General features: G+C 38.6%; 9 protein-coding genes and 1 long non-coding RNA gene across 13 annotated transcripts; 4 read left to right on the forward strand and 6 right to left on the reverse strand.

Moving 5' to 3' along the window:
* Positions 1 to 321: 321 nt before the first annotated feature.
* On the reverse strand, positions 322 to 2,311 carry LOC132202003 (uncharacterized). Of its 2 annotated transcripts, XR_009442326.1 has the most exons (4): positions 2,272 to 2,311; positions 1,530 to 1,912; positions 1,279 to 1,425; positions 322 to 452 (listed from the first exon to the last, which is right to left on the reverse strand). It is a non-coding gene; the product is annotated as an uncharacterized LOC132202003 (long non-coding RNA). The 2 variants fall into 2 exon arrangements; XR_009442325.1 differs by lacking the exon at positions 2,272 to 2,311 and having other exon boundaries at positions 1,530 to 2,261.
* Positions 2,312 to 3,037: 726 nt separating this feature from the next.
* Positions 3,038 to 4,617, reverse strand: LOC132201751 (uncharacterized). The gene is made up of 3 exons (XM_059628191.1): positions 4,267 to 4,617; positions 3,274 to 3,707; positions 3,038 to 3,213 (listed from the first exon to the last, which is right to left on the reverse strand). The coding sequence occupies exons 1-3, from the start codon at positions 4,615 to 4,617 to the stop codon at positions 3,132 to 3,134; spliced, it is 867 nt and encodes a 288-aa protein (XP_059484174.1). The 3' UTR covers positions 3,038 to 3,131.
* Positions 4,618 to 6,181: 1,564 nt separating this feature from the next.
* On the forward strand, positions 6,182 to 8,376 carry LOC132200335 (beta-1,3-glucosyltransferase). Its single transcript, XM_059625733.1, has 9 exons — positions 6,182 to 6,374; positions 6,444 to 6,536; positions 6,595 to 6,695; positions 6,762 to 6,844; positions 6,899 to 7,159; positions 7,224 to 7,537; positions 7,598 to 7,754; positions 7,809 to 8,082; positions 8,138 to 8,376. Exons 1-9 carry the CDS (start codon positions 6,362 to 6,364, stop codon positions 8,294 to 8,296), a joined length of 1,455 nt encoding a protein of 484 aa, XP_059481716.1. The 5' UTR covers positions 6,182 to 6,361; the 3' UTR covers positions 8,297 to 8,376.
* LOC132200339 (malectin-A) lies at positions 8,369 to 11,514 on the reverse strand. The gene is made up of 4 exons (XM_059625738.1): positions 11,092 to 11,514; positions 10,123 to 10,305; positions 10,014 to 10,071; positions 8,369 to 9,960 (listed from the first exon to the last, which is right to left on the reverse strand). Exons 1-4 carry the CDS (start codon positions 11,461 to 11,463, stop codon positions 9,740 to 9,742), a joined length of 834 nt encoding a protein of 277 aa, XP_059481721.1. The 5' UTR covers positions 11,464 to 11,514; the 3' UTR covers positions 8,369 to 9,739.
* Positions 11,515 to 11,713: 199 nt separating this feature from the next.
* On the forward strand, positions 11,714 to 13,572 carry LOC132200336 (GTP-binding protein 128up). Its single transcript, XM_059625734.1, has 8 exons — positions 11,714 to 11,881; positions 11,980 to 12,145; positions 12,240 to 12,370; positions 12,435 to 12,674; positions 12,740 to 12,908; positions 12,965 to 13,094; positions 13,154 to 13,276; positions 13,327 to 13,572. The coding sequence occupies exons 1-8, from the start codon at positions 11,840 to 11,842 to the stop codon at positions 13,427 to 13,429; spliced, it is 1,104 nt and encodes a 367-aa protein (XP_059481717.1). The 5' UTR covers positions 11,714 to 11,839; the 3' UTR covers positions 13,430 to 13,572.
* On the reverse strand, positions 13,554 to 16,760 carry LOC132200332 (acylamino-acid-releasing enzyme-like). Of its 2 annotated transcripts, none has more exons than XM_059625729.1 (13): positions 16,543 to 16,760; positions 16,247 to 16,467; positions 15,984 to 16,165; positions 15,735 to 15,874; positions 15,407 to 15,677; positions 15,203 to 15,345; positions 14,978 to 15,149; positions 14,659 to 14,913; positions 14,473 to 14,607; positions 14,203 to 14,423; positions 14,065 to 14,144; positions 13,804 to 14,019; positions 13,554 to 13,751 (listed from the first exon to the last, which is right to left on the reverse strand). In XM_059625729.1, exons 1-13 carry the CDS (start codon positions 16,549 to 16,551, stop codon positions 13,649 to 13,651), a joined length of 2,148 nt encoding a protein of 715 aa, XP_059481712.1. In that variant the 5' UTR covers positions 16,552 to 16,760; the 3' UTR covers positions 13,554 to 13,648. The 2 variants fall into 2 exon arrangements, with proteins under 2 accessions (XP_059481712.1, XP_059481713.1); XM_059625730.1 differs by having other exon boundaries at positions 13,804 to 14,013; positions 16,543 to 16,759.
* Positions 16,761 to 17,891: 1,131 nt separating this feature from the next.
* On the reverse strand, positions 17,892 to 18,817 carry LOC132200342 (small ribosomal subunit protein mS23). 2 transcript variants are annotated; one of them, XM_059625743.1, is made up of 4 exons: positions 18,677 to 18,817; positions 18,546 to 18,608; positions 18,331 to 18,483; positions 17,892 to 18,278 (listed from the first exon to the last, which is right to left on the reverse strand). In XM_059625743.1, the coding sequence occupies exons 2-4, from the start codon at positions 18,587 to 18,589 to the stop codon at positions 17,966 to 17,968; spliced, it is 510 nt and encodes a 169-aa protein (XP_059481726.1). In that variant the 5' UTR covers positions 18,590 to 18,608; positions 18,677 to 18,817; the 3' UTR covers positions 17,892 to 17,965. The 2 variants fall into 2 exon arrangements, with proteins under 2 accessions (XP_059481726.1, XP_059481725.1); XM_059625742.1 differs by having other exon boundaries at positions 18,546 to 18,802.
* LOC132200333 (exostosin-2) lies at positions 18,817 to 21,838 on the forward strand. The gene is made up of 3 exons (XM_059625731.1): positions 18,817 to 18,930; positions 19,077 to 20,218; positions 20,376 to 21,838. The coding sequence occupies exons 2-3, from the start codon at positions 19,163 to 19,165 to the stop codon at positions 21,465 to 21,467; spliced, it is 2,148 nt and encodes a 715-aa protein (XP_059481714.1). The 5' UTR covers positions 18,817 to 18,930; positions 19,077 to 19,162; the 3' UTR covers positions 21,468 to 21,838.
* LOC132200340 (alpha-ketoglutarate-dependent dioxygenase alkB homolog 4) lies at positions 21,753 to 23,164 on the reverse strand. Its single transcript, XM_059625739.1, has 4 exons — positions 22,884 to 23,164; positions 22,688 to 22,819; positions 22,537 to 22,629; positions 21,753 to 22,460 (listed from the first exon to the last, which is right to left on the reverse strand). The coding sequence occupies exons 1-4, from the start codon at positions 22,995 to 22,997 to the stop codon at positions 21,900 to 21,902; spliced, it is 900 nt and encodes a 299-aa protein (XP_059481722.1). The 5' UTR covers positions 22,998 to 23,164; the 3' UTR covers positions 21,753 to 21,899.
* A 174-nt stretch (positions 23,165 to 23,338) lies between these two features.
* LOC132200334 (GRB2-associated-binding protein 1) lies at positions 23,339 to 26,722 on the forward strand. Its single transcript, XM_059625732.1, has 6 exons — positions 23,339 to 23,559; positions 24,087 to 24,212; positions 24,276 to 24,462; positions 24,664 to 25,821; positions 25,881 to 26,047; positions 26,111 to 26,722. The coding sequence occupies exons 1-6, from the start codon at positions 23,473 to 23,475 to the stop codon at positions 26,360 to 26,362; spliced, it is 1,977 nt and encodes a 658-aa protein (XP_059481715.1). The 5' UTR covers positions 23,339 to 23,472; the 3' UTR covers positions 26,363 to 26,722.
* Positions 26,723 to 26,749: the final 27 nt, after the last annotated feature.

Consider the following 26,749-nt stretch of genomic DNA (forward strand, 5'->3'; position numbering starts at 1 on the left):
CACGGCTCGTTCTAAATGATCAAAACAGCGCGAGTCATTATGATTGTGCATCCGGGTGCTCGCTCGGTCGCCGCCGGTGTTATATTAATGCAAAAGCACGCCGGCAATATGGGAATAATTTATGAAGTAGTGACTGCACTGCCGCGGGGTAGCAGCTGTATCTTTGACGTTTCAATCCAGGTTATTTGAATATGCTACTATAAAGAGTGGACGTTTTATAATTTGCTCGCCACCATACATGGATATTGGGTGAACCGCCAACGAATGCAATTAGTATGATTAAAGTGCTAAAATTGTAACACATATTTAAAAAATAAAATAAAATCATGCAGTTTTAGTTTTTGAATTTTTATTGCACTAAGCAAAATATACAAAAATATTGTTTCACCCGCTATACACAAATTTTGTTTTTCCCCGAAGACTGGTCCAGTTCATGAGAGGTGTTTTCGAATCTGAAACAATACATGACAAAAGATTTTTTCAATGCAGTTTAGCAAACACGAGAATTCTTTCATCACACACATTTCATCCCAACGGCGCCCTACACCTTCCCCTGTAGTCAATTTGATATCCCGCGGGACACTTGACCGGCACTTTAATGATATGGTCCACCAGCTCAGATCGCGGCCTTCCCGCCTCAACACGGCGCGGCGGCATGTCTTTTGGCAAGATTAAACGGCAACCTTTTCCTTCTGGATTCGGTGCAAAACCTCTGGGGCACGGCGCAGGGGTCGTCGTAGTTTGGGACATGAAGCCCATTTTCAAAGGTATGCACATTGGAGCCACTCGCGACACCTCCAGCGCACACAAAACGAGCGCCACTTGTAAAAAGAGCGGTCTCATTGTGCTATCGGAACTTAAATGTTTGAACGGGATAAATATGGATGGCTGCAAATATTTAAGCGGAGTAAACTTGCGCTAACTAAAAGCTGTCACTTTGAAATTTCACTGACTTGCGGCAAGGTAGACGCGCAGATAGAAAGAACCAGGCTTTTTCCCTTCCGAGATATATATTCAGCGCCAAACCCACATCCTCCCTGGTGGTTTTGCTTGGATGAAAGTTCCCCATTTCTATATTAAGAGATTCAGAAAGTTCCCCATTTATAAGAGATTCAAGAAATTTCCCAATTCAAAATAAAAATAATAACAACATAATGAGCGGTCTAAGAGATTGCGGCATACATTATTTCTCCCGTGTGACATTTTTAGTGCCTCAAATAAGCACCGGGCTTTGTTCAGTCGTAAAAGGAGCATGAAATTTTTCTTTACATAACTGACCTTTTGCGTGAGCGAACAGTTCACTGTATCTTGTTTCTGCACCTTCCTTTGTGGTCGCGTTCCGAGCCGGGTGGGCAAGATTTGTTGGGGGCAATTATGATGCTGGTCATTGAAACACCGTGCACTGGCACCTGCTGCGACTCGATCCTGTAACGTAACGGGCGAGATGGTTTAGCCAAAAGTTCTCCGTCACTTGACTAATTACCTATTACTGTAAACGGGCAATAGTTTTTTTTTTATATAATATTTACTTCTCAGAGATGGTCGTTGGTGGTTGTGTGGTGGAGGGTGTTTCAATCAATATGGGTCGAACATTTGCCCTGGAGGCCGTTTTGCACGCGGGGGCGGCTTGGATGATGCCCAGCAGGAGGATGGTCGCGAGCAATACGAGAACCGTGCTCAGGGTCTGCATCTTGAAACACCTCGGCACCTACTAATTGCTGATTTATATAAAGCGTCGAACGCACCGAGGCCGTCTGTCTTGAGTGCACAGTCAATACACACGCGCGCCGCAAACACGACGCCCTTTCCTGCAGTTTCACGCACGGTCGCACGAAGCGTCACCTTTTCGCGTCAGTTATCAAAGGTTTTTGTCTTCCAACGGCGGACGCGTGTGTTTGCTTATGTATATTTGCTGAAGGAAAAATTTCGGGATTTTAGAATTTCTTTCCTCTCTTAGTGTCTCTTAGTTGGTATAAACCTTTTCCTCAATTAAATATGAAGTTGGGCCAGATTTCAAATTAGCAAAATAATACCCACGAGAGATTTTTTTTTATTTTCTCTTTTAATTCTTTGCTGAGAAAGCATGAAAAAAATCTGCGAATTAAAAAAAATGAAACGCTTTCCTTATTTACTCGCTCAAATATTTAAAAAAAAGTAACTTCTCTCTGAGAGTTGGAGATTTTCCCCAACTGAGGTTATGAGCCGCTATTTTTTTGTCAAGTAAATGGACTGTTCTTTTTTTTTTGCTAATAGCAGAAGACTTTTCTCCACCGTCTCACATTCCTTGAAAACGCAATATTCTTCCTCTCCAGGCACTTCTCTCAAAACTACGTTTCAGCAGCAGCAATGTCCGTTCGTTTTTCTGCCAGCACTTGCGGCGGCCGATGGCAATTGAATTTCACCACATCCGTGCCTGCCGCAATAAAGCAAAATGAGAAGCTCTTTATACTCTTCTCTTAGCCTTGGAGTTTGGAGTGGTTCCCTGTATCAATTTTGTCAAATCTCGCGTGCATCGCAACCAACTTCTTTTGCAAACTTAATAAGATTATGTAAAATGTTATACATTTCACATGCAAATTTGATAATTAAACTCTCACTCCATGCCTTTAAAACATGAGGAGTTTGACACCGCATGCAGACAAAGCGATTTTTTTGATGAGGTCACTGTTTTTTCAATTTTTTTTCTTTTTGAGCTGTAAAATTTTTAAATAGCGCAAGGTTTAAGCACACGGTATAGTCAATAATAAAGCAAAACAAGATTGGAATATGCAACTAGAAAGTTTTATATAGGCAACTTGATGGTCTTGGAAGTTACGCGGGTTGCCTATTGGCGTATCTCGCAGGCGTTTACTCTAATTAAACTTGTGATTATTATTCTTCAATAAATGAGGAATGACAAATTTTACTATATTTTTTTTACAACAATATAAAAAGCTTATATTGTTAATAGCTACTGCTATTTTTTTCCGATATCTTGGAGTAAAAAAAGATATAATAACTTGTCGTTTGTGATTTAAAATGCGAGCGACAATGCACATTATTAAAAAATATCTAACTTAAATTTATTTGCATTTTATCCAATTAAAAATTACATTACTGCATATATAAATAATTTTACTAACAATAGAATTTCACGATTCCCAGTCACTTTCGCTTGGGTCCAGTCTCGCGAGCCTAAATCCCTTGACCAGGCTTTGCAGGTTCAGTTTCAATCTGGAAAAAATTGTTTTTTTTTTTTAAATATAGCAACACGATAATCCGCATCAAACTAACGGGAAGGCTAGCCTGGCACTCGGTCTCCTGCGCTTGCCCTTGCTCGCCTTTGCGCGGCATCGACCCAGCCTGTCGCGGGTTTCTTCCTCTCCGCACGCGGGCTTTGGCGCGGCCCTCTTGGGTGCCTCTCTATGATAAATTTCGGGCCGGGTGGCGTTGCCTTTTTTGCCCTCATCGTTGGGGAGCTGCGAGATGTTTTCTGGCTTCCCGTTCGCGACAAACGACACGGCTGGGGTCAACACAGGCGTCGTCACGTTTTTGCCCTTTATTCCCTTGGAGGACTCGTTGGCGGCCAGTTCAAGGACTTCACTTAGCTGAAGGAGCGGCTCGTCGTCTGTCGTCCCTTCCTCGCTTTCGGAAGGTTTTTCAGTCGTTGACGTGGCGGCCGCGGCAATGGTGCTGTTAATAAGGGCTTCCAATTCGCTGTAGTCGTACTGGAATAAAAAAAAAAAAACAATTTTAATGTGTAGGTGGTGCGCGTTTTAATGCTTAAATTAAAAAAAAAATGAATGTTCAATCTCATTTAATTTTTTTCTCATTCTGATCTATTGTCTTTGAGTGCAGACAAAAATAATAATTATCTGCAAATTCTTGCGTTTTCGATATATTATATTGATAATAAAAACATATAATAATTATCAAAAAGGACGCATGAATATTCATAACATTTACTGTTTCTAAGTTTTATGTTTCTGCCCAGTAGAATATGTAATTTGTAAAAATAATAGATTAGATCTAGAAAAATATATTTTAAAAGGCAGATATTCTTTTTAATTTAGAAATCATTTAAAAAAAAATAATGAAATAAAATTTCAGAAATATTTCTTCAAACTTTAAAATATAAATAAGCAAATAATAAAATAACAAGTTTTCACCAAACAAAAATATTTCAACCGTTTCATTCATATAATTTTTTAAAAACTAAAAATATAAATTATTTTTACAGCTCAAGAACTTAAATTAACGAAGTGTAATTAATAAGTTTTTTCTTACATCACTGCCACCACTATCGTCGTCGTACATGTCCGAGTTCAGCAGGGCAACGATCTGCACGTCCTTCAAGGAGACCTGCAGGTTGATTTTGCCTTCCTGATTCTGGTTCCACAGGACGACGTCCCTTGCCGGTGCTGCGACAAAGTCCTCCGAGGTAGGGGTGTTGCTGGACTTCTTTGCACCAGGGGCCGTCCACGCCGAGGTGGCCAGCAGCAAGAGCAGAGCGAGCTTCGACTTCATGGCGAGACGGTGCCGTTCTGTCATCGACCGGCCAGGGACACTCGACCTGACGCAGCATCCAACCTGCCAAGCGCCACCTATGGCCACCAGGTAGTTGACCACCACTGGCATCTCACTCTCAGATCTATTTCTGCTCAATGTAGAGAGGCGCCCGGATATAAAAAATTTCACAACTTGCATTTATAATTAATAACCAAATTTAGTCAAAAGAAATCTTTTGTATATTAAAAAATAATTTAAAATATTTACAATTCCAATGGAAAAAACTAAATATAAAATAGTAATGCAACTCATTTTAAATATAATTTTCTGAACTATAAATCTTATTCGGTTTAGACTATAAAATGCATAAACTTTGAAATTAAAACAAATTTTTTAAATTCTAAATTCTAAATATATTTCTTTTTCTGTATATTTTCCATTTTGCAATTTGCGCCTCTCTCTGCTATAATATCAGCGAGTCAATCGCCTTCAAGAAAGCCGCGGGATCAGGAAACTTTGTAATGCAAGGGCATGATGTATCTTTATTGTTCAACAAGCGGCGCTCCGCGTTTTTCTGGTCCAGCGCGGTTGTGTTGAGCGATGAGAGGAGATCACTGCGCGCACGTCTTGGGTTTATTCGTCGCGTGCCATTGACCTCTCCGTTGCCATCGAGAGCGAGTTAATGTATTCGAGTTATAATGCTGTTCTTTATTTCGCTCTCTTTTTCCTCTCTCTCGCTGCGCGGCTCATTCGTAATTAAAACATTATTAGCCCGCTGAGATGTGCCAGCGCTGAGAAAACACTGTGCGGTAACTGTAAAAGTTCCACTTGCCGCAAAAAATGCCGTACAGAATTTGTGTCGTAACTGTGGACAAAAAATATTTAGCTGCCGATCACACAAAAAAACCATATAAAAATGCTAGTGATATTTTATTTTTATTCTCGTCAAAACAAATTTTAAATTATGCAATAAAAAATTTTTCTCACTTATTTGTTTTTAATAATTACTAAATAAAATAAATATCAACATGTATCAAATTAAAAATAAAGATCATACATTTTTTTGATGATGCGTATTTTTTAACTTTATTATGTGTCAAATTGAACGTAAAATAAATATTTTAATGAGAAACTTGGTTTTTCATTTCGCTAAATGAGATAAACTTACAATTAGCTTATAAGAAGCCTAGAAGTCAATATTCTTACTTTATTAAAAATTCAAAATTTGAAAAGACACAACTAGAATAAAAAATTAATATCTCATTTTAAATTTTAAATTCCACTGATAAGTGTACGACTTTACAAAAAATTTCATGATGCAAATACGCACTCTAACAATTATTGAGAAAATACATTTTAAGTAATATAATTATTTGATTCTTTGTTGCCTTTAAAAATATTGATTTTGTAGCTCACTACAATTAATTTAATACCATGAAAACTGGGACGCGCGAAATAACCGATATAAACAATTTTACAATTAAAATACATTTAGCGTTTAGCGTCATCTTTTACATTTTGAAATAATCCCGTAATCACGCCCTGCCTCCTTCCTGTATGTATTATAATATAACCAATATAACAATAATTTAATACAGCTTCTTGATATGACTAGTGGACTTTTTACTTGATTTTTCTCCCCTGCTTCCGCTCTCTTCTCCTCCCCCCGCCGCCCTCTCCCATATGATCACCCAAACAGAGCCCAAGTTAGTGGCGATAAAGTAAACAACACAACTTGCAAGAAATAATGTGAATCTCCTCGCTGTTTAAAATTTTTAATTTTGATAATACGGATAATACTGCTTTGAAATTGTCTTTACAAGAAGCATATAATATGTGTTGAGCCACACGATATTTCTTCGCCGGCCCAGATATGGTCATTAGAGGTGAGAGTTTATAATTATTTCCGATTATTTCTTTTAAAAGAGAATTTTCTTAAAACTTAAATTTTTTAGGATTTCAGTTAATCTACCCTCTGCAATTTCTCATCCTCGCCGGATTCATCTTTGCACCATTCATTTGTCTAGGCAGTAATAACTACGCTAGTGGTAAAATAAAATAATATTTATTGTAATTTTTTTTAAAACGTCTTTCTTTTTGATTTAGGTACTGATTCAATTGTGATAATTCTACTGGACCAAGAAAATGACAATAATTCAAAGTCTTTGCTAAATGAATTTTGCTCTGAATTAAAAAATGATTATCAGGTTTGTTGAAATAAATATGATTGTAATTGAATTCAAATTTTACTGAACACACAAATAAAATTTCAGGGCAAACTTCCTCAAATTCTAACGGTTTCAAATAACTTTACTGGAGAAATTGGCGCTTGGACGGTGATCCAGTTAATAGAAAAGTAAAAATTTAAAATATCTTGAAAATTTGATTTTTTTTACTCCAAGGCAAACAGGTTGTCTAGACTGGATCTCGCCTCACCATGGTATTTTTTTGCACTTCCGTCCACACGAATCAACATCCCAAAACTTCTGAACCTTGTTGCTCGACACGACGCTGAGGAGCCCATTTGGCTTGGCTATGGACTTCACGACAGAGAACCAACAATTATCCACCACTTCTCCCTCTTAACAAAAGCAAAAGATAACTTTCTCTACCCTTTATTCTCCTCTGGATTTGCACTGAGCCAAGGGCTCCTTTCCTCGCTCTCTGAAAGGTTAACTTTAGCTCAAATTTTGGCTTTAAATTGATTTTTAATTTTTTTTCTTAAACTCTAAAAGATGGAATTCCAACAACACTGCAGATCTGCATCCGTCTGAATTTTCCATCGATCCATCCTACGAACTGGCCCTTTTTGTCTGGAATGATGGGCATGGGCCAACATTGACACACTCGAGCAAATTTTGTCTTGCCAAAGGACCAAACTGCGTCTCATACCCTGCAAAGCAAACCACTTGCAGACCACTCGTGCTAACCAATGAAATATTCTTCGCTGTAAAAACCTGCCATAAATTTCACAGAACAAGAGTGCCATTTGTTCTACAGACGTGGGGGAAGAGAGCGCACCACTTAGCTCTCTTTTCCGACGTGCCTGGTACTTTTATTGAAATATTCTAATTGTTAAATGCGCTAAATATCAAATTTATTTCTCCAGACTATTTGATTCCTGGATTAGTTGATCTCAAGGTGCCGAACACCAACCACGGTCACTGCGGCAAGACTGAAGCAATTATTAAGTATGTTGACCAAAAGATGAGGGAGGATCCCAAAATTGAATGGCTTGTTATAGCAGATGATGACACAATTTTAAGGTAAAAGAGGACTGTAGAATTAATTTTACAAGAAAAATTAATCAACATTTTCAGTGCTGAGCGATTGCAAGAATTTTTGAGCTGTCACAGTTCTTCAAAAATGCCACTCGCCTTGGGGGAACGATACGGCTTTAGGGTTTTTGAACGTGACACAGGCTACAACTACTTGACTGGTGGAGGAGGCATGGTTGTCAACAGGGCCGCTGTTCATCAACTAACCAAAGGTTGTCATTGCCCGGCTGACGACTTCCCTGACGACATGTTCATAATGGGAGTTTGCCTTTCAAAGTTAGGAATTCCACTAGTGCACTCTTCTTTGTTCCATCAGGTGCCTAGTATGAGAGTGGAAGCCTATGAATTTGTTGTTAACTTTATTCTTTTAGGCTCGCCCTGATGATTATGCACCTGAATATTTGGCAATGCAGCAGCCAATTTCCTTCCACAAACACTGGCTTATTGATCCGCTGGAAGTATACAAGAACTGGTTTGACGCAGATTTTTCTGCGGAGGCGCCCAAACGAAACGTCCACATTGAGCTTTAATGCAACTACTGCCTTGAATGTTAATTCACAAGTATTTTAAAACGGGGTATTTGTGTGGTAAAAATTGAAGTATTAAACAAAAACCTGTGGTTTTATTTTGACTTATCTTTCAAAAATACCAATGTAAAGAACACATGGCAATGAAACGCAAGAGTTCAATTCAAAAGTAACAGTGGAAAAACGTGATTACATCAATTAATAAAAATTAAAAACAATGATCACAACTTGCAAAGTGGCAAGAGACCTTGGTAAAAACACTCGCAGGTCACAAAATAGTTTCTTCTTTGTGCTGATTCCCGACACATACACAACATCCTTTCGCACACATGGAAAGTACCGATATTTCACACTTAACATGCCAAGTCCCTGGATGGGCAGCAAAGCAATATCGACAGACAACCTTTTCATCTTCGAGGTGAATAATAATTAAAACATCAATTAACATGAATAATTATTTTGCTCTCAAGTGCGTGTTTCTTGAAATTTCTGCATCAATATGACATTACAATGGCAAGTAAAAAATCAAACACTTGAACTCAAAATTTGTGCCACTCCTTTCCATTCCGCATGTTAGCATTTGCTTCTTCAATGGACTAGTAGAAATAATAATTAGTTTATGTCCGTGGACTTGTATGGTAATAAGCAGTTCGAAACTAAGATTTATACCATTTGATCACATCTCTTTGAGAAAATAACTTTTAGAGTATTAACCAAAATTCAGTTTGTGTGCTTTGATAGCAATTAATTGGGTGCAAAACCTCTGGAAAAAGTTCAAAGTGCAAGATGTAATAAGAGCAGGCTGAGGCAAATCAAAATAATCAAGATCCAAAATCTTACAAAATTGGACACTGTAGTCTTTGTTGCTAAAAATTTATAGGCAATGATTTGACTGGTTGATGGACTTATTAAATTAAATTGCACAGTCAGGCCTTGAGTAACAGCCAAATCATGAGATGTCAACTTCTATTGTAGCCCAAGACCAAATCCCGTTGTAACAAATCAAATTTTTGAGAGAAAATTACACATTGTGCAACGAAAAATCAATAACAGTTGACAATTTAAGAAATTAAAACACAACCATAGATTGAGCTCTGCTGGGGGAGTCTGTCAAAATCTGTAGATTGTCAACAGGTCCTCCAGAGCTTAAGATAAGTAGAAAGGCAAAATAATTATCAAACGTGTTCAAGTGAGATTACTTTAAGTACAATCCAATGTCTGAAAAAAGCAGTGGTCTCCCACGAATCAAATAAAAACAAGCATTAATTTGTGCCAAAACTGCTGCAAACAACAACAACGACAACAGCTTTAACTAGTTATTGTGGCTGATAGTGTGGACTGGTTTGCCGTAATTGTCACTGGGAACTTGTATATATTAAGGCATTTACATCATACCGAGTGTGTCCAACAGACCACCCACCCTTATAGTTCGCGGCCGTTCAACCCTCACAGTTTGCACAGGCAGAATAACAACGGTATAAAAGCACCGATGGCCACGAAGACTGGCAGCATCATTGACGAGTCGTCAATCGAATATGGGTCAGGCGTCCGGGGTCCCGACGGATTTCTGTTTTTTACTGGCTGTGCGTTGGCTGCGCGCTGGAAGTCCTCAACTTCTTCCTGCATGTCGTCATCGTAATCAGACACTGGAGGCAAATTTGGCACATCTAGGAAAATACTCCAATCAGGGGGAAATAAAAATCAGTGAACAATAAACTACCTTCGACTAAACCCTTAAGCACCAGAATGGCGTTGATTTTTGGATTGTCTCTGTAACCCTATTAAAAAAGATTTGTTTAAAAATATAAAAATCAAATTATATATATTACCTTGATGAACTCGACTCTAATTTTTCCTCCCCTGATCTCAGACTCTTCGCCTTTTATAGAGAGCTTTCCATTGGAGACGCTGAATGGCACTACTTCATCATTAGCGACCCCTCGACCGACCTTACTGAATATATCCAGGTCAGGGATTATGGTGTGGTCACCATTTAAAACGACATCAAACACCTGAAAGAGTGAATTCATCAGATTAAATTAATTTTTTCAATTATATAAATCAAAAAAGAAATAGTAATAATACAAAAATATATAATAATAATTGTTAAAGACCTTTCATAATAGTATATGTACGGTAATGAATGTACAGATATCAAATATAATATGTTGAAAATACAGCAGAAAAATTTCTAATTGTCCAAGTTTTTATAAATTATTTATGATATTAAATATTACAATTAAAATTCAGTGTTGATGAAAAATTCATTTTTTTCTTCTTCTTTCCTAGGTACTTAAAAATTTAACGACTTTGACCTCTGTTTTTTGAATGTTTTTGATAAGAGCACAGTGTTTTTGTCAGAGGAAGTGGCGCTTGAAGCGTATGTACGTAGCTAACGCGGAAATGACACGTGCATAATCATAGAATTTTATCGAATTTTTCAAACCACAGAGGCTACATAGATCTTTATTTGTATCAAAAATCGATTGAATAATGTTTGAAATCATGTACTGAGCAGGGGCTTCAAATTTTATATGTCAACGTAATTATTCATTTCTAGTTAGAATATCAAATTGTTTAAATTGCAGATATCGCCACTTTATTAAAGAAGCTATAAAGGTTATAAAAAATCATAATTAAAATATGTTTTAGTCCTTCGCTAATTTTAGTAGATGAATAATATAAGAGAACTCCAAAGGCTTGAGAAGCAAAGTTTCATTTATGATTTATCTGATAATCGATCGTCCGGCAAAAGATGAAGGTGACCGAATTATGAAAAAAGCAACAGTTTTTCGAACCTTCGCGTTCGGCTGTCGGAAGTAAACTTCGCAGAACTTGAGGATGAGGACGTAGTCGCCGTCTTCCTTGATGGGTATGTCGTAGCCGAAGGTACTATGATGATACCTTTCAGTCTGGTAAAGGATGTGATCGTGCTGGTGGACGCGGCCGATCAGCAACTGCTTGCCATAGTCCGATGCTGTGCCAACTTTGCCGAACAGCGGGTCACGCTCAAACTTGACCCCGTTTACGTCCACGTGCGCCTCACCGCCGGCGTTTATGGCGTAGATGACGTCTTTTATCGCCGATATCTGCTCGGCCAGTATCACAAGAAGCAAGAAAATGAGCTGATTGTGCAGACAACACTTCCATCGTGTCAACATTCCTGCCATTTTACCGGGGCGCAGCTGATTCTCATCGAAAAATCCCAAGTGCCAGTGCCAGCGGTGCTCAGTATTCATTCGATAAAAGCCAAACGCGATCGCTCCATCTGCGCAGTAGTAAATTTTGCAAACTGCGCGCCTGTAAAGCAATAGTAGGGAATCTGGAACACGCGCGAAAATTGAATTTCTCATAAGTTCAATGGCAACTTTAAATTTCGCGCTTCTCCAAACGCGGCCAACGCGCCTCCGTACGGCGGAGGAAGGCGTCTTCGATCCCGAGCGAGAAGTTGATTTTGGACCGCAAAAAATTATTCGGCAAATCGACACGTGTGGTGTAGGACTGCACTGTTGACTTCGTCGTTTTGCCTGCCAAAACGGAAGCAAAATGAGTACGATCCTGGAAAAAATTGCTGCCATCGAAAATGAGGTAACATATTCCTGAAAATTTAAGAAAATTACAAGTTATGATACAGTGCATGTTGTGATAAAATTTAACTAAAATGACAAGTCTCGGACTGATTGCAGATGGCCAGGACGCAGAAAAATAAGGCGACTGCCGGCCACTTGGGCTTACTTAAAGCGCGCCTCGCCAAATTAAGACGAGAATTAATCACTCCCAAGGGTGGTGGTGGTGGAACTGGCGAAGGCTTTGATGTTGCGAAGACTGGTGATGCCCGAATCGGATTTGTAGGTACGTATGTACACGTACATTTGTACACAGAATACAATTTTATATGTATTTTATTATTGTTATTATTAGAAATTAATTTTTTTACATTTGACAGGTTTTCCATCTGTTGGAAAGTCGACCCTTCTGAGTAATTTGGCTGGAGTTTACTCCGAGGTAGCAGCTTATGAGTTTACGACGCTTACCACAGTGCCTGGCTGTATCAAATACAAAGGAGCAAAAATTCAGGTCTAATAATTTTTTTAATTAAATATCTTATGGAAATATTTAACCAATCATTATAATTATTTAGTTGCTTGATTTGCCTGGCATTATTGAAGGAGCAAAAGACGGAAAGGGTCGAGGTCGACAGGTCATCGCTGTTGCAAGAACATGCAGTTTGATTTTCATTGTACTTGACGTTTTGAAACCTTTGCAACACAAAAAGCTGATTGAACATGAACTAGAAGGCTTTGGACTGAGGCTAAACAAGAGCCCACCCAACATTGTCTTCAGGCGAAAAGACAAAGGCGGCGTTAATTTGCAATGCATGGTAATCTCAGTTGCTATAATAAAGATTTATTACTTTATTTACTTTATTTTTTACTCACTCTCCAGGTTACACAAAGTGAACTGGACTTGGATACTGTCAAAACCATCTTGTCTGAGTACAGAATTCACAATGCTGATATAACTCTCAGATACGATGCTAACTCCGACGACCTCATCGACGTTATTGAGGGCAATCGAATTTATGTCCCGTGCATCTATCTTCTTAACAAAATCGGTATTTAACTTTCTTAAAAATATTGTTCAGTTCTCTAAAGTGGTTTTTCTGAACAGATCAAATCAGCATCGAAGAACTGGATATTATTTACAAGATTCCCCACTGTGTGCCCATTTCTGCGCATCATAAATGGAATTTCGATGACTTGCTCGAGAAGATGTGGGTGTACCTGCAACTTGTCAGGATGTAAGTTGCTTATTACAATTTTCAGATGCAAGAACTAAGTTTAAAATCTAATTGTGCAGATACACCAAGCCCAAGGGGCAACTTCCTGATTACGAATCACCAGTTGTATTGCACTCGGAAAGACTAAGCATTGAAGATTTTTGCAACAAACTGCATAGAACTATTGCTAAAGAATTTAAATAGTAAGTAACATAAATATGTTTTGAAAACAAATATTTATATTAATTTTCAGTGCCCTTGTTTGGGGTTCCTCTGTGAAGCATCAGCCTCAGAAAGTTGGCAAGGAGCATATTTTGAATGACGAAGATGTTGTACAGATTGTGAAAAAAGTTTAAGTGCAAGATGAATCTGAGCAACGTGTGTCTTAAAATAATGGTTTCTACTCTTCAAAACACAATAACCTATTATTTTAAAACTGGGCAATGTTCTTGGGTAAACTAAAATAAATTTGCCTCAAAATTAAAATTAGATTCTGTAATTTTATTTCCATGAAAATATTAATTGGTTAAATATAATTATTTACTAATCCTCTTACCACACAAAACTAATGTAGTCTATTTCTCTGTGTGCTTCAAAAACCATAGAGCCGAATTGATGATATTATCGACATCATTCGGAACTTTTCCCAACGGATGGTTATCATCGTACATGTGAATGCTGATCAAATGTATTATTTTTCATTATCTTCAAAATAATAACCAAAACATACTGGACGTCAGTTCCTTGAGCTTTGAGTTGATAGTAATAGATGCTCGATTGGCTTGGAGGCACTCTCAAATCACAGCTTCCTACCATGAGGAGGGTTGGAGCCTTGACATTCTGAGCGTACCAAATAGGCGACATCTCCCTTAACTTCACCAGAAGTTCTGTTTGCCTTGGTGATATCTTGTCAAATTCCATTCCACACACGGCAGTGCACCTATCGCTAAATTTTATAGTCAATGCAGATATCCTTTTTAATACAGTTTACCAGTCTGGAATGTCTGAAGTTCCCAACATAGTGGTGATATCAATGACTGGATTTCGGGCAACAACAGCCTTATATTTCTCCTGAAAGTATAATTTAATTTAATACACTACGTCTTTGTATTTCACTTTTCTTTCTTACTGGATACTGCCCGCTCAAATGGGTCACAAGAAATCCACCATGGGATCCTCCGAACAAAACCAAACGATCTCTGTCCAAGTGAGGGATTTCTTTGAGAGCCTGCACGACAGCTTGGTCCATGTCCTTAACATCGTTGTTGCCAACGCCTCCTACAAGGGACAACACGCTGTTCTCGCCATATCCCACAGAGCCTCGATAATTGACCATGAGACACCCAAAACCTTGAAATTTAAAAATAAGTGATAACACAAATTTTATTAAACTCTTTACCTAAAAGCGAGAAAAATGCAGCGGCGTCCATAAAGTTGTTAGCAAACATTGCGTGAGGACCTCCGTGTGGCCAGACGATGAGAGGAATTTTCCCAGTCACAGATTTGGGGCCCAAGAAAATTGCATTGAATCTGCCTAATAAAGAAAATTTTTCGCAAATAAAATCTTGGTAAATATAAAACTCACTGCCAGGTTTTCCTCCGGGTGCTTCCAAATCAAGGCACTTGTATTCAAAGTTTTGGATTTCAGGTGGTGCCAAAATTTTACTGACCGGCTGGGCGTTTGCTAATCGTCCTTCCGAAGTGAGCTCAGCAAGGAAAATATTGCTTGGAGAGGTCATGGAGCTCTCCGTGTAAACGACAAAATCGTCTTGAACAGTCAAGATAGTTCGGCTGACCTCGCTGGGCTGTATGGGGTCCAGATATTCAACAGCTCTTGTAGCTGGAGTGATAAAAATATTTTAATTACCATATATCAATATATCTACACAAGTGTATTAACAAACCTAAGTTAACTACAAAAGGAACCAGTCTCTCCTTATGACAGTTGTTTACAACCAACTTTTTTCCTCCATTTAACCAGCAATTTTTCAAAAGGCCAGAGCAGTAGAGTCCGTAAAATGGAAGCCCGCACGAAAGCGTTTCACTTTCAGCTACTAAATCGACAATAATATTTTTCTAAAAACAAATTTGTGTTATGGGAAGGAATAATTTTGTATAATTAAAATTACATTGTTTCCAGTCAAATCACTGCTCATAAGTTTCATTCCGCTGTGATGAGGTCCTCCAACACTGCGCTCTAGCCATATAAGTGTTTTTCCATCAGGGCTGCATTTTGGAGAGCGAACTGCAGTATTTCCATCAGTTATGGTTTCTGAAATTTTCATGTCAATTAATTAAGTAATTTTTTGATTAAAATTTCCATCCTCTCATACTGTATGATCCGTCAAGTCCCAATTCAAAGATAAATCCAGCTCTGTTGGTGCAATAAATGAGACCCAGCCGACGAGGTTCGCTCTTCCATGCAACTCCAAAAATAGACTTTCCGTCCAAACGCCAGCACAATTGACCAGGAGAGAGGCCTTCTGGGACACCAGCAAGGACTTTCGGGTTGGCATCAGAGCTCACGTCACACACGACCACCACTGGCTGATGACGTCCTACCATTTGCTCACCCCAATCTGGACGGTAAATACTTGCTTGTCCCTGAAAACAATAAATTATCATAAACTGTTCGTTTTTTATTTTTCTATTTAAAATTACCTGAGGAGGTTTTTCATCTTTTTGGTCATCTTCTGGCTTCTTTTTCAAGGGCAAGAAAGAATCAGATTTTGGCACTTTCTGTTCAGCAATGTAAGCTATTTTGTCTCCAGAAGGAGACCATACAAGGGAAGCAAAGTCAGCTGCAAAAATGTATGTTTTCAATGTTCATATGAAAGTAAAACAATAATTTATAGAATTTAACAAATAATTTGACAGCAAAAAAAAAACAACTTCAATAATTCCAAATACCTTCCGAATAGACACTTCCGTGTATATCAAGGCTAGACAAGTTGCAGTTGAGTACCAACAGACTCTCGTTCCAAATTTCTAAAAATTGCTGCTTTGATGATGCTGTCGACGTTGACGAAGCAGGCACAGCTTCCTTAATTACGGCTTTAAATGAACCACAAGGTGACAAAGAGCTCAAGACTCTGCAAAATATATAATATTGATTTTATTGCACAAAATGCATTTTTTTATTTTTTTTTTAATTAAATATTTTCTCCCCATACTCATTCACTTCAACAGCAGGATTAGCGGTAATTTTTAGAGCTGGAGACAGGTTGACATGGAAGTTTTGTTGGCTGGAAATTTTCTTTCCTGTTTCAAAATTATTTTGTGTCCATTTCGTGATGAGGGAAAATCCATATTGGTCTCTTTTTAATATTTCAGCAGAGCTTGGGGTTGGAAACCGAGTTATAGATTTGTAGATGTTGACAACTTTTTCTATCTTCTGCAATAATGCGATCAAGTTTTGTCAAAAATCACAAGATTTTGTTAGTCAAACTTTTAGGAATAGTAAACTCACGCTGGTCATTTTGAAAAATCCTCGATGCAGAAAGTTATAACGTTATTGTAGTTGTTGATATTTGGATATTTCTAAGAAGCACAGAAGCAGAATGACGAGTTTAAAATTTGCTTGCGAAATTGCGAATTTCTCGGTTCAATGTGTTTACTGATGGTCCTTTTTCCTGAGATGTTTACTTTTCTGCTGTTTTGTCTGGTTTTGTCTTATTAAGGAGGGGGGAGGTAGAATTCCAAGTCCCCTGATTGGTTATTTCAAATTATCTCTCGCGGCAAATAATTGCATTTTGCGACTTGCTGATAAATTTACAAAATTTATTACTTTGTTTTCAAACCAAGATCAAAAAGTGTAGCACTCTATGATACATATAAAAGAAACCACTTATTTATATTAATCTAACACGAGTCTCTCAACATGCAGATATATATGGGCGTGGCCCCAAATTATAATTTTTATTCAAAATCAATCAATGTATAAAAAAAATATAAATATATTTTTTCCAGATTTTTTATCAACAGAAATTTGACAAATAAGAATTTTTGATTGAAGAGTGAAGATGTGTAAATGTACTAATAAAAGTAAAAAACCCGCAGTTTAGGTGCAGCATTTTGTTCTATAAAAAAAATAATTAATAATAAAAAAAAAAAATGAACAAAATAATTCCAATAAATAAATTTATTGGTTATACTGCAGTGGCGCAAAGCTTTCATCAGTTTCATCATAGTTTTATGATACTATAAAAAGCAAGTTTTTTATCATTTTTTATTATAAATGACATTTTATTTTTAAAATTTTACTGTCTAGGCAGTTGAAAAAAACTGTATTTTTTTTTGTAAAATATTTCAAAAGCTGTATGCAAAGTTCTTGGATTTCAGCAAAATTAAGAAATACAAGAGAAACTACATTGACCGAATTTTGACTTTTGGAAACATTAATCTAATGCGCAAAATTCTGGAAGTGAAGAAAACTGTATCTTGTATTATATAGTCAGCACGCTGTCTCGTCAGCAACTGTCGCAGAATGCAAATGGCACTGGTAGAGCCGCTTTTGTTTCTTTTAATAAATATAATTCTTTCAACAGAGACAAAGTCCGTTTTCTTCACTTCCATAGTTGTCGCCTGGAGTGCCGATTTCTTCAATCGAGTGCCAATGTATTCAAGGAAAAAAGTTTTGCTGCAGTACTGACGAGAAAAAAATGAATATTTAAAAATAAAAAGTTAAAACAATCTTGAACTTCTTTTAAAATAAGTAAAAGAAAAATTTTTTAATTTTTTAAATCGTTAATAAATGTGAGATGGAATTGAAAATTTTGTTGAGAGAAATTTGAAATGCGAAAAAAATAGGCATGAATATAATCTTGGCAAATTCACTTTATTGTTTCTATTAAACAAGCTACATTTAATAAAATCCCTCTAGATCAGAATTTTTACTCATCCTTCACAATTTCAGCTATATTTACTTTCCCTCGCCTTCTCTTTTCATTGGGATTGAACGCATTCTTGAAAGATGCAGCAAGCGAAGAGTCTCCAAGTTCAATTGTGTGTTCTTTGGTTGTTTCCGGGTTGATGGCTTGTAACTTGACGTTTTCCAAGGTCAAGCTGTACAGTTCGTCAGGCTCTTTTTCAGGATTTTCTGCTTGCAATTCCTGGTATTTTCTAATGAATTGCTGACACTTAGTTTGGTACTGCCTGTCCGCAAGGTTGATTGTTTCACTTGTAACTTTTTCCTTGTGGTATCTCCTTAAAAGGAATATTTTTACATTTAAACGTAAATATTAACGTAAGTACTCACGCTCTGATCTCATCCTCTGCGTAAAAAATTTGACGAAGGGGCTCCTTGCTCTGTATGGGAGCTAAATTTTTTGGTGGAAATGCTTCATAGATGTCATACCACATAGGTCTGTCTACTGGACGCATAGCACCTGCCTTAAGAAGTCCCTTAATTCTAAAATCGCACAAATTTCAATTTACATGCACGTGGAAAAATTTATTTTATTAAAAGCAAACCTTGTGTAAATTGTTCCGACTCTTTCCAAGCGACTGTTTGCCATTTTCTAAATGATTTTTTCTCTGATATTACAAAATATGCAAAATATATTAGGAGATTCTAGAAATTGATGCAATAATAAAAAAATTACTCTTGAAAAAATATATCAAATTTTTTTCGCCGGTTCCGTGCTGTTCATCTGCAATTGTCTGCAATTCTGTTTTCTTTCTCGTAATTTTTGTAAACAAGGAAACAGGCAGGAATGGGCTCTGGGCTAGTCGAAGGGGTGGGGATAAACATGTGAGAGAACATGCGCCTGCGCCCCTCCCAAAAATTTGCCCAGCCCACCCCTAAGTTCATAAGTTGTGGGTTGTTTGGAGAACAAAAATATAAACCTTGGAAAAGGTAACTCTTCACGAAATGTATCAGTTTGATAATATCAATAATTGGAAATTATTTTCATAATAATAATTTTAATTTATTTATCCTATATATGCGTTACGTATCTTTTATATCTTATGTGTTTTTAATATGATCGCATTTTCATACAGCCTCGCGGGTGCTGCGGAGTTGGGCGGTTGAATATCCAAGAAGCCTGGAAATAACAAAAAATGAATACTGCGTAGAGCCCATTAACATGACGCTGAGCGCGTTTCTGCAGCAGAAGCCGCTGCAAAGGTGGCTGAAGACGGCAGTGTACTCAAAGTACGCCCTAGGAGCAGCGTGTTTGCTCTTGATCGTCGTCTCATTTTTCTTGGCAGCTTTAATTTTCAGCATAATCCACACGATCAAGAGCGAGCCCAACGGCATCTTCACCAAGCTGACCCTGCAAAACTACGCCTATCCACCTGAGGAGCACCTGCCCTTCAACAACGGCAGCAAGTTCTTGCTCTTCCGTCAGGAGTGTACGCACCACACCTGTTTGGATATCTATCGGTGCGGCCATGGCAGTAGCCTCAAGGTGTACATCTACCCTCCGCGGCGCTACCTAGACTCTGAAGGCATCCCCATCTCAGCTCAACCTTCCAGAGAGTATTTTGATCTTTTGGACGCAATATTCAAAAGCAAATTTTACGAACCAGACCCTTCGAAGGCCTGCATCCTCATCCCGTCCATAGACACCTTCAACCAGAACCGCTTCAGACCTCACGAGACCTCTGCAGCACTGAATGCCCTACCCTTTTGGGGAAATGGTGGAGAAAACCACCTTATATTTAATATGGTCCCTGGAGTGGCACCTGAATACAACACCGTCGTGGAACTGGCCCTCGGCAGAGCCATCGTTGCTGGTGCTGGATTTGACTCGTGGACTTATCAGCCAGGCTTTGACATTTCTATCCCTATCTTCAGTCCTTTCGCCCTACCTTTGCCGGTCGACCCTTTGCAGGATAGACCGTGGCTCTTAATTTCTCCGCAGATCAATATCCACCACGAGTACCAGAACCAGTTGGAGGCCGTCGCAGCTCAAGAACCGGCCAAGATGTTGGTTCTCAGGCCGTGCAGCGAGTTGGTTTCCAATTCTACTCATAGGTGCAGCGGTGAGGATGTGTACCAGTACCCTGAAATACTGCGCAGGGCCCACTTTTGCGCAGTCATTAGAGGCGCTAGACTGGCTCAGCCTGCACTGCTCGAAGCCATGTCTGCAGGATGCATACCTGTGGTTGTGGCGGACACGATGATTATGCCCTTCCAGGTAAACTAATTTTCCCTCTTCTATTCCTATATATCGCATAATTTTTACTTGCATTGAAGTAAATTAAAATGTTTTTATTATTTAATGTTCACTTAATTCACTTCAAAAAATCAATAAAGTTATTGAATTTAATATTTATTTTGTTTTTATGTTTCAGGAGGTAATAGACTGGAAAAGAGTGGCCATATTTTTGCCCGAGAGCGATCTCAGCAGCATTTTTCTCAAGGTGAGCAGCATCTCTGTACAAAAGAGATTGGAACTGCAGGAACAAGGACGCTGGGTGTATGAGCAGTACCTCTCTAGTCTGGGTCAGATTGCCATAACCACACTCTCGATCATCGAGGACAGAATTTTCACGCACAACACAAGAAACTACTATGACTGGAACACAGCCCCAACCAACACTTCGTCGCAAAATCCGCTCATTCTGCCGATCACGGCACCAAAATCGCACGGCTTCACCGCGGTCATCCTAACCTATGATCGCATTGAGAGTCTCTTTACTCTGATCAACAAACTGTCCGTCGTGCCCAGCTTGACCAAAATCATTGTCCTGTGGAACAACCAGCACAAGTCTCCTCCACCTCCATCTCACTGGCCACGCATCAATAAACCCTTCCGAGTCATCCGCACCAGCAGCAATAAATTATCAAACAGATTCTATCCTCACCCAGAAATAGAGACAGAAGCAATTTTGACCATAGACGACGACATTGTCATGCTGACCACTGACGAAATAGAGTTTGGATATGAAGTCTGGAGAGAGTTTCCAGACAGAATTGTTGGATTTCCTTCTCGGACCCACATTTGGGATGAGGAGGTGGACAAGTGGAGGTATGAGTCGGAGTGGACAAACAAAATAAGCTTGGTGCTGACGGGCGCTGCTTTCCACCACAAATATTGGAGCTATGCATACACAAATTTGATGCCTGGGAACATCAAGGAGTGGGTCGACGACCACATGAACTGCGAGGACATCGCCATGAACTTTTTGGTGGCCAACATGTCTGGCAAAGCGCCAATCAAAGTGACACCAAGGAAGAAGTTCAAGTGCCCTGAGTGCACCAACACCGAAATGCTCTCTGCAGACTTGAGCCACATGGCCGAGAGGTCGGACTGCATAGACAGGTTTGCCTCAATTTACGGGTCAATGCCACTCAAGTCTGTGGAGTTCAGAGCTGACCCTGTGCTCTACAAGGATCCATTCCCAGAGAAACTCAAAAGGTTCAACGACATTGGCAGTCTATAAAGCTTTTTGCTTTTTAATTTTGTTTATACTTAATTGTCTGTTTCCTAACATTTTGTGCCAACAACTTTTTTGCTTCTCATTTGCCATTTTGTTCATTAATTGTTTATTTGCATTAGGAAATGATTTTACTCAAAGCAATGCAAAGTTTTGTCCATTTCTAATGTAGTTTTTAGATGACGTAAATTGATGATTGTGATATAATAATTGTAAATTTCTTTGCTGTCAAATGCCATTATGCATTTTACTATTTACAGGTTCTGTAAAAATCTGAATTTGTTTTGATGGAATAAAATTATTTATTAAGCTTTGAAAAATTTGAAAGTTTATATTTGGATGTAAAATAAATATGAAACAAAGTAACAAAATATACAAACTTAATAAAAATTATGAATTTCATTTTTACAAGACTCCTCACATAGTAACATTCCAAAATTAAACTCTACCACATGAAGCCAATTCATAAATTTTGTTAATCAAAGGACCAAATTTATCACCACCCTTGAGGTATGGAGGCGTAAATTCCCTATAAGCCAAACAGATTCTTAGTTCCTTTACGTCCTCTCTCAAAATTCTGTGCTCCCATTGATATCGAGCCTGTCCTGTCATAATAAGTAGCGACCTCACAGACATCGGAATTCTCACAACTTTTCTAACAAGGCTTTCGTCAAAATTCAAATACAAATCTGGTGCCAAGGGTAAATTGTAACGGCAGCGGTCTTTCTCCTGGAGATACGTCATTGTAAGCACACTGTCACCTAACACGTTCACAGTCACAATCCTCTCGCCCCAGATCCAGCAATCATCAATGTGGGGGTCAATTGAAGCACCGCGATCAGGATTGTACTCAAGTGTGCACTGTTCTATGCTCTGGAATTCATCCATCACTGGCACCTTTTTGAATTTTTCTTGCACAAAAAGGGAAAAAGCAGGAAAACCACCGAAGCTTCCCACTGCAATTTTTTGCCTCTTGAAGTTACACTTGGGCCCAAAATTCTGCAGTAAAAATTTATATTGTTAATAGAGAAATTTATAATTGTGTATGCAAGTAAAAACTATGGTTAATAATAACCTGTTTTCTTCTACCACTTTGTGAAAGGTCCCAAGGAGTGTCGTCAATTCCACGAACTAAAATTTCTGCTTCCTCCTTTGTTAAAAAGTCCTCCTAAATTCAAATGAGAAAAATGTAAATTTCATAGTGGGAACTATATGATAAAATTTACATGGATGTAAATTCCTGGGAAATCAACAGATTCTCCAAGGTGATTTGGATGCTCCTGTACAACTTGATTTTCATCCCATCCAGACCATGCTTTACCGGGACATTTTGGACAGTAGACAAAAGAATTCCCTTCCTGTAAAACAAAGAAAAAAGCATTACGTCCGAACATTTGCATTTGATAATAAAAAAATTGAAACCTTGATGGCGGTTTCAAAATCATCTTCTTTTTGCAGATTAGCGGCGCCGAACTCGACTTCGCAAATTAAGCAGGTTCGAATTCCTTTGCATCCACAAGGTCTAGGCTTGGCCATTTTTACGTATGATAATGCTTAATTAAAAACACAAAACTAATAACGAATATATGAACTATAAAATAAAATTTATTAACAATCAAAGAGCAAAAACGTGACCTCAGACTGAAAACTCAGCAGGTTGTAAACAAAACATTTAAATGTCTCCGCCTTTGCATTTGCACTTTACATTTTATTCATCTGCTGAAATTATACCGGTTTTTATACTTTTTAATTAAAAACCGCAGTTAAAAACCTCGCGTTCGTCATTAAAGCAATGCTTATAAGAATCCAGTTATTTCTTAAAAAAACCGGTATATTCCCATGGGAATAATCGTCTGTTTCTAAAGAAACAGCCAATCACAGCCGTTGTTTTTCAATCACAGAAATGATGGCGATTACCATTTTAGAGGTGTATGGTCGCAAGTGACACAAGGATTACGCAGTAATTTGAGCTGAAATTCCTGATTAGTGGTCGTCTTAGGGACATTTTACAATGTCCAAGCGACATTCAAATGAGATCGTCCACGAGGGGTGGCTGACCAAGTCACCCCCGACCCAGAGATTGTGGCGAGCCGTCAGCGTAAGTGAATGCATAATCTGCACTTTGTGTCGAGCGAGCAATGGTATTGAACGCAATTAATTAACCATATCTTGTGACTCTGATTTGCTTTTGCATCACTTATCCCGAGTCAGTTCGTTCACATGTTGGTTCCTCTTTTTACAGATTGCGTTTTAGTGACACTTTTACAAAAATTTGATAATATAATTATTCGCTCTCCCAGCGAGAACTCATGAATATTTTAACTGGGGCAATAAGGAAAGTCGAGCGCTTTGTTTGGAAGAGGCACTTATTATGTTTTGCGTCGTCAACTGGGACATAATTACGAATGGTCACATTGCTAATTATAATTAAATTTGCCCACAGGCGTCGTCGTCCAAACGCTCGCTCAGCTTTGTTTACCAAAACACAACCTTTTTGGCTGTGTCTCACATTTTACATACCAATGTCTCATAAACTTGTAAATCGCATTTAAGACACAGTGCAACAACGCACTCTAACATATACATATGACCTTTTATTGAATATGTCGAATATGTATTTTGCAGAGGTGGAGAAGACGATGGTTTGTCCTTCGTCAGGGAGACCTACCGGGACAGTATTTCCTTGAGTACTACACCGACAAAAAGTGTTTTAAGTTGAAAGGAAAAATAGACTTGGACCAATGCGAGCAGGTTTGTTTGAATCAAAAAGTCTTTGAGCAAGGAAGTTAGCTAACAAAAATTTTGTCGCTTTAGGTGGATGCTGGCATTGAGAGCCCGGATCACTTGAGAGTGAAGTGCAGAGAGAATCTGTTTGATCTCAAAACACCACATAGGACATATTACCTGGCTGCTGACTCGAAAGTTGAGATGGACAAATGGGTTGAGTGCATTTGCAGAATATGTGGACTGAAAGCAGAAATCGACGCTACAGAAACTAGTTGTAAGTATGGGATTTGAATCTCTTAAGTGTTGCATATATATGAATGTTTTTAATTCTAATAGTTTGCATGAAATTCAAAATAAATAATATAATTTTGGAAAAAAAGTATTCATTCTATTTCCATTTTCTTTGTTTTATGGTGTCTTTTTCCACTCTTAATGTTTATTTTTTTTCTCATTAATCTTTTATTTTATTTTATAGATGGATCAGTGCAAGTTGAAGAGTTGAGTTTCTCTCCCATGGAAATGAGTTTCGAGAACCAAGACGTGACAACACCAACAAGTCCGAGCTCAGCATCAACGCCGTACATATTCATCAGCGAGTGCTACTCTGGCAAGCCACCACCCGGAGTGCTGACAAAAGAAATGGAAGCTCAAATCGACAATCTGACTTCGGATCGAAAAATACGCACCCGTGCTGAACAAACACAGTTCATTCGCTCGCAGAAACCGACAAAATTTTCTCAGTCGGTGCCCAAAGTGTCTGATATACCGGCTGACGATTTTTATGACATGCCGCGTAAATTGACGGTCAACGAACAAGACAGCATTTCGCTTGGACAGGGCATGCAGGATGACGTGTTTGCCGACGAATGGACCCTGAGCCAAGCACCGTCTGTAAACTGGAACACCTTTCCACGGGACAGTATGTCTGAAATTAACAGCAAGAGGGCGTCCGAGAGCTCGGAAGCGTCAACCGAAGAAAATCCTAATTCAGCCGACTTAGCGTCGTTAATTGTTGCTAAGCGATTCAGCAGGGTCATAACCGGACAAATAGATGAGGCGCCTCCTCGTCCGCCAAAGCCAGCGCATTTTGTAGACATTCCGTCTCACAGCTACTTGAACATCGAATCAGTTTTGGAGAACAAAAACTGCGCTCCTACCAAGCCGTCAAAGAGTTCTCCTCCCGAGCAGGTGGAAGTGATCACTGATGACATGTACGACTTCCCTCGATCTCACCAGGTGTTGTCCGAGTCTCGAGGCCCCAAGCACTGTTACTCCAATGCGTCGGCTAATCCAAACGGAAATGTTTTCCAATATGACTTCAACTTGGATGACCACATACACACGTCGCAGATTGCTGACTGCTTAATTGAGCCATCGACTCCCAAGTCTGACAACGGTTCCCAATCTTCTTTTACTCTCTACTCAAACTTGCCAAGCCCTGCGCTGCTAAAAGCTGGAGACTCAACGGCAACGCAGCCACCGTCGGTACACAGGGACTTGAAACCAGGCAGGAAAGTTTCCGACTCAACTTCCTGTGAAACCTCTCCGAGTCCCTTTGTACCACCACCAAATGTGAATCGAGGTCTAAAACCCATAAGGAGAGTCCCAGACAGTCCAAATTCAGAGCTAAATGGTAATATTTCACAACATTCTGTTATGATATATTATTTCCTAATGTTAACATCTTGGCAGGATTTAAGTTATCTGCTCCTCCAATGCATCGGGCACAGTCGGACAGCAGATCAGTTAGGAAGCAGCGTGCTGCTCCTAGCCCTACGCCCCCTGGGACAATGCCAAAGAGTCCTGTTGGCACTTTTTGCCCTGCTTATTCCTACTCGGACGATTCCGACGAGGAACAAGTAAGTTTTATTCAATTTTTATTGTGATATTATTAATAAAAGTACCCAAATTTCAAATTTCAGAACTTTTTCCACATTGTGAACAACAAGTTTGTCCCATCTAACAGAGGCTTTGACAAATTGAAATATTTGGATCTTGACATGGAGATGGGAGGATCGGCAAATGGAACTCTCAGCTCTCCCAGGAACAAGCCTAGCAAGAGCACTCTTTCACTAGGCCCGCCAACAATATACAACACTGTTGATTTTGTGAAAACACAAGCATTTAACCGCACAAGGCAAGAAGTTGAAACCATGAGGCAAAAGCCTCATTGATATTTCATGTATAATTTTCGTCTAAAGAACTAATGCAATCTTGATTAATAGTGCCTCTATATATTATGTATAAAAAATGAATCTACTTGTGCCTTTCTTACATAGTTGTAATAATTTTTCTATGATTATAATTGCCTATATTTTTGTTATCCTACTTATTTCGCTCCCATACTCAAAGCTTAGTTAAGTGAGAATCAAGCAAAATGTAACTCGAGTGTCATTGTAAGCAAACGAGCTTTATTTTTATTTAGCCATTTACTCTGGTGATTACGAATTAAATCTTTATGACTCCACTATTTTCAACGCTGTATTATAAAGATATATTTACTGGATTAAAGAGATAAAATCAGTTTTATAACAAAAAAATTTTTATTTTACTTGACCTTT

This window comes from Neocloeon triangulifer, unplaced genomic scaffold (genome assembly GCF_031216515.1).
Source record: "Neocloeon triangulifer isolate White Clay Creek 2 clone unplaced genomic scaffold, ASM3121651v1 ptg000014l, whole genome shotgun sequence".
In the NCBI taxonomy this organism is placed as follows: domain Eukaryota; kingdom Metazoa; phylum Arthropoda; class Insecta; order Ephemeroptera; family Baetidae; genus Neocloeon; species Neocloeon triangulifer.

What these genes read in the sequence shown, in the direction of transcription:
- LOC132200336 (XM_059625734.1), top strand. Translation starts at nt 11,840, where the DNA reads ATGAGTACGATCCTGGAAAAAATTGCTGCCATCGAAAATGAG. An exon ending in TGCCCGAATCGGATTTGTAG is followed by an intron (nt 12,146 to 12,239) that starts GTACGTATGTAC and finishes TACATTTGACAG; the next exon opens with GTTTTCCATCTGTTGGAAAG. An exon ending in CTATCTTCTTAACAAAATCG is followed by an intron (nt 12,909 to 12,964) that starts GTATTTAACTTT and finishes TTTTCTGAACAG; the next exon opens with ATCAAATCAGCATCGAAGAA.
- LOC132200335 (XM_059625733.1), top strand. An exon ending in TCTCTTTTCCGACGTGCCTG is followed by an intron (nt 7,538 to 7,597) that starts GTACTTTTATTG and finishes TTATTTCTCCAG; the next exon opens with ACTATTTGATTCCTGGATTA. An exon ending in GATGATGACACAATTTTAAG is followed by an intron (nt 7,755 to 7,808) that starts GTAAAAGAGGAC and finishes CAACATTTTCAG; the next exon opens with TGCTGAGCGATTGCAAGAAT.
- LOC132200339 (XM_059625738.1), bottom strand. Translation starts at nt 11,463, where the DNA reads ATGGCAGGAATGTTGACACGATGGAAGTGTTGTCTGCACAATCAGCTC. An exon ending in TTAGAGTCGAGTTCATCAAG is followed by an intron (nt 10,072 to 10,122) that starts GTAATATATATA and finishes CTTTTTTAATAG; the next exon opens with GGTTACAGAGACAATCCAAA. An exon ending in GCTTAAGGGTTTAGTCGAAG is followed by an intron (nt 9,961 to 10,013) that starts GTAGTTTATTGT and finishes GTATTTTCCTAG; the next exon opens with ATGTGCCAAATTTGCCTCCA.
- LOC132200340 (XM_059625739.1), bottom strand. Translation starts at nt 22,997, where the DNA reads ATGGCCAAGCCTAGACCTTGTGGATGCAAAGGAATTCGAACCTGCTTA. An exon ending in TCCCAGGAATTTACATCCAT is followed by an intron (nt 22,630 to 22,687) that starts GTAAATTTTATC and finishes ATTTGAATTTAG; the next exon opens with GAGGACTTTTTAACAAAGGA. An exon ending in AAAGTGGTAGAAGAAAACAG is followed by an intron (nt 22,461 to 22,536) that starts GTTATTATTAAC and finishes TTTTTACTGCAG; the next exon opens with AATTTTGGGCCCAAGTGTAA.
- LOC132200333 (XM_059625731.1), top strand. Translation starts at nt 19,163, where the DNA reads ATGACGCTGAGCGCGTTTCTGCAGCAGAAGCCGCTGCAAAGGTGGCTG. An exon ending in CGATGATTATGCCCTTCCAG is followed by an intron (nt 20,219 to 20,375) that starts GTAAACTAATTT and finishes TTTATGTTTCAG; the next exon opens with GAGGTAATAGACTGGAAAAG.
- LOC132200342 (XM_059625743.1), bottom strand. Translation starts at nt 18,589, where the DNA reads ATGGCAAACAGTCGCTTGGAAAGAGTCGGAACAATTTACACAAG. An exon ending in GTCGGAACAATTTACACAAG is followed by an intron (nt 18,484 to 18,545) that starts GTTTGCTTTTAA and finishes GTGCGATTTTAG; the next exon opens with AATTAAGGGACTTCTTAAGG. An exon ending in GCAGAGGATGAGATCAGAGC is followed by an intron (nt 18,279 to 18,330) that starts GTGAGTACTTAC and finishes ATTCCTTTTAAG; the next exon opens with GAGATACCACAAGGAAAAAG.
- LOC132201751 (XM_059628191.1), bottom strand. Translation starts at nt 4,617, where the DNA reads ATGCCAGTGGTGGTCAACTACCTGGTGGCCATAGGTGGCGCTTGGCAG. An exon ending in ACGATAGTGGTGGCAGTGAT is followed by an intron (nt 3,708 to 4,266) that starts GTAAGAAAAAAC and finishes TTTTTATTCCAG; the next exon opens with TACGACTACAGCGAATTGGA. An exon ending in AGTGCCAGGCTAGCCTTCCC is followed by an intron (nt 3,214 to 3,273) that starts GTTAGTTTGATG and finishes AATTTTTTCCAG; the next exon opens with ATTGAAACTGAACCTGCAAA.
- LOC132200334 (XM_059625732.1), top strand. Translation starts at nt 23,473, where the DNA reads ATGTCCAAGCGACATTCAAATGAGATCGTCCACGAGGGGTGGCTGACC. An exon ending in GATTGTGGCGAGCCGTCAGC is followed by an intron (nt 23,560 to 24,086) that starts GTAAGTGAATGC and finishes TGTATTTTGCAG; the next exon opens with AGGTGGAGAAGACGATGGTT. An exon ending in ACGATTCCGACGAGGAACAA is followed by an intron (nt 26,048 to 26,110) that starts GTAAGTTTTATT and finishes TTCAAATTTCAG; the next exon opens with AACTTTTTCCACATTGTGAA.
- LOC132200332 (XM_059625729.1), bottom strand. An exon ending in GTGATTTGACTGGAAACAAT is followed by an intron (nt 15,150 to 15,202) that starts GTAATTTTAATT and finishes ATTTGTTTTTAG; the next exon opens with AAAAATATTATTGTCGATTT. An exon ending in GCTCAAGGAACTGACGTCCA is followed by an intron (nt 13,752 to 13,803) that starts GTATGTTTTGGT and finishes ACATTTGATCAG; the next exon opens with CATTCACATGTACGATGATA.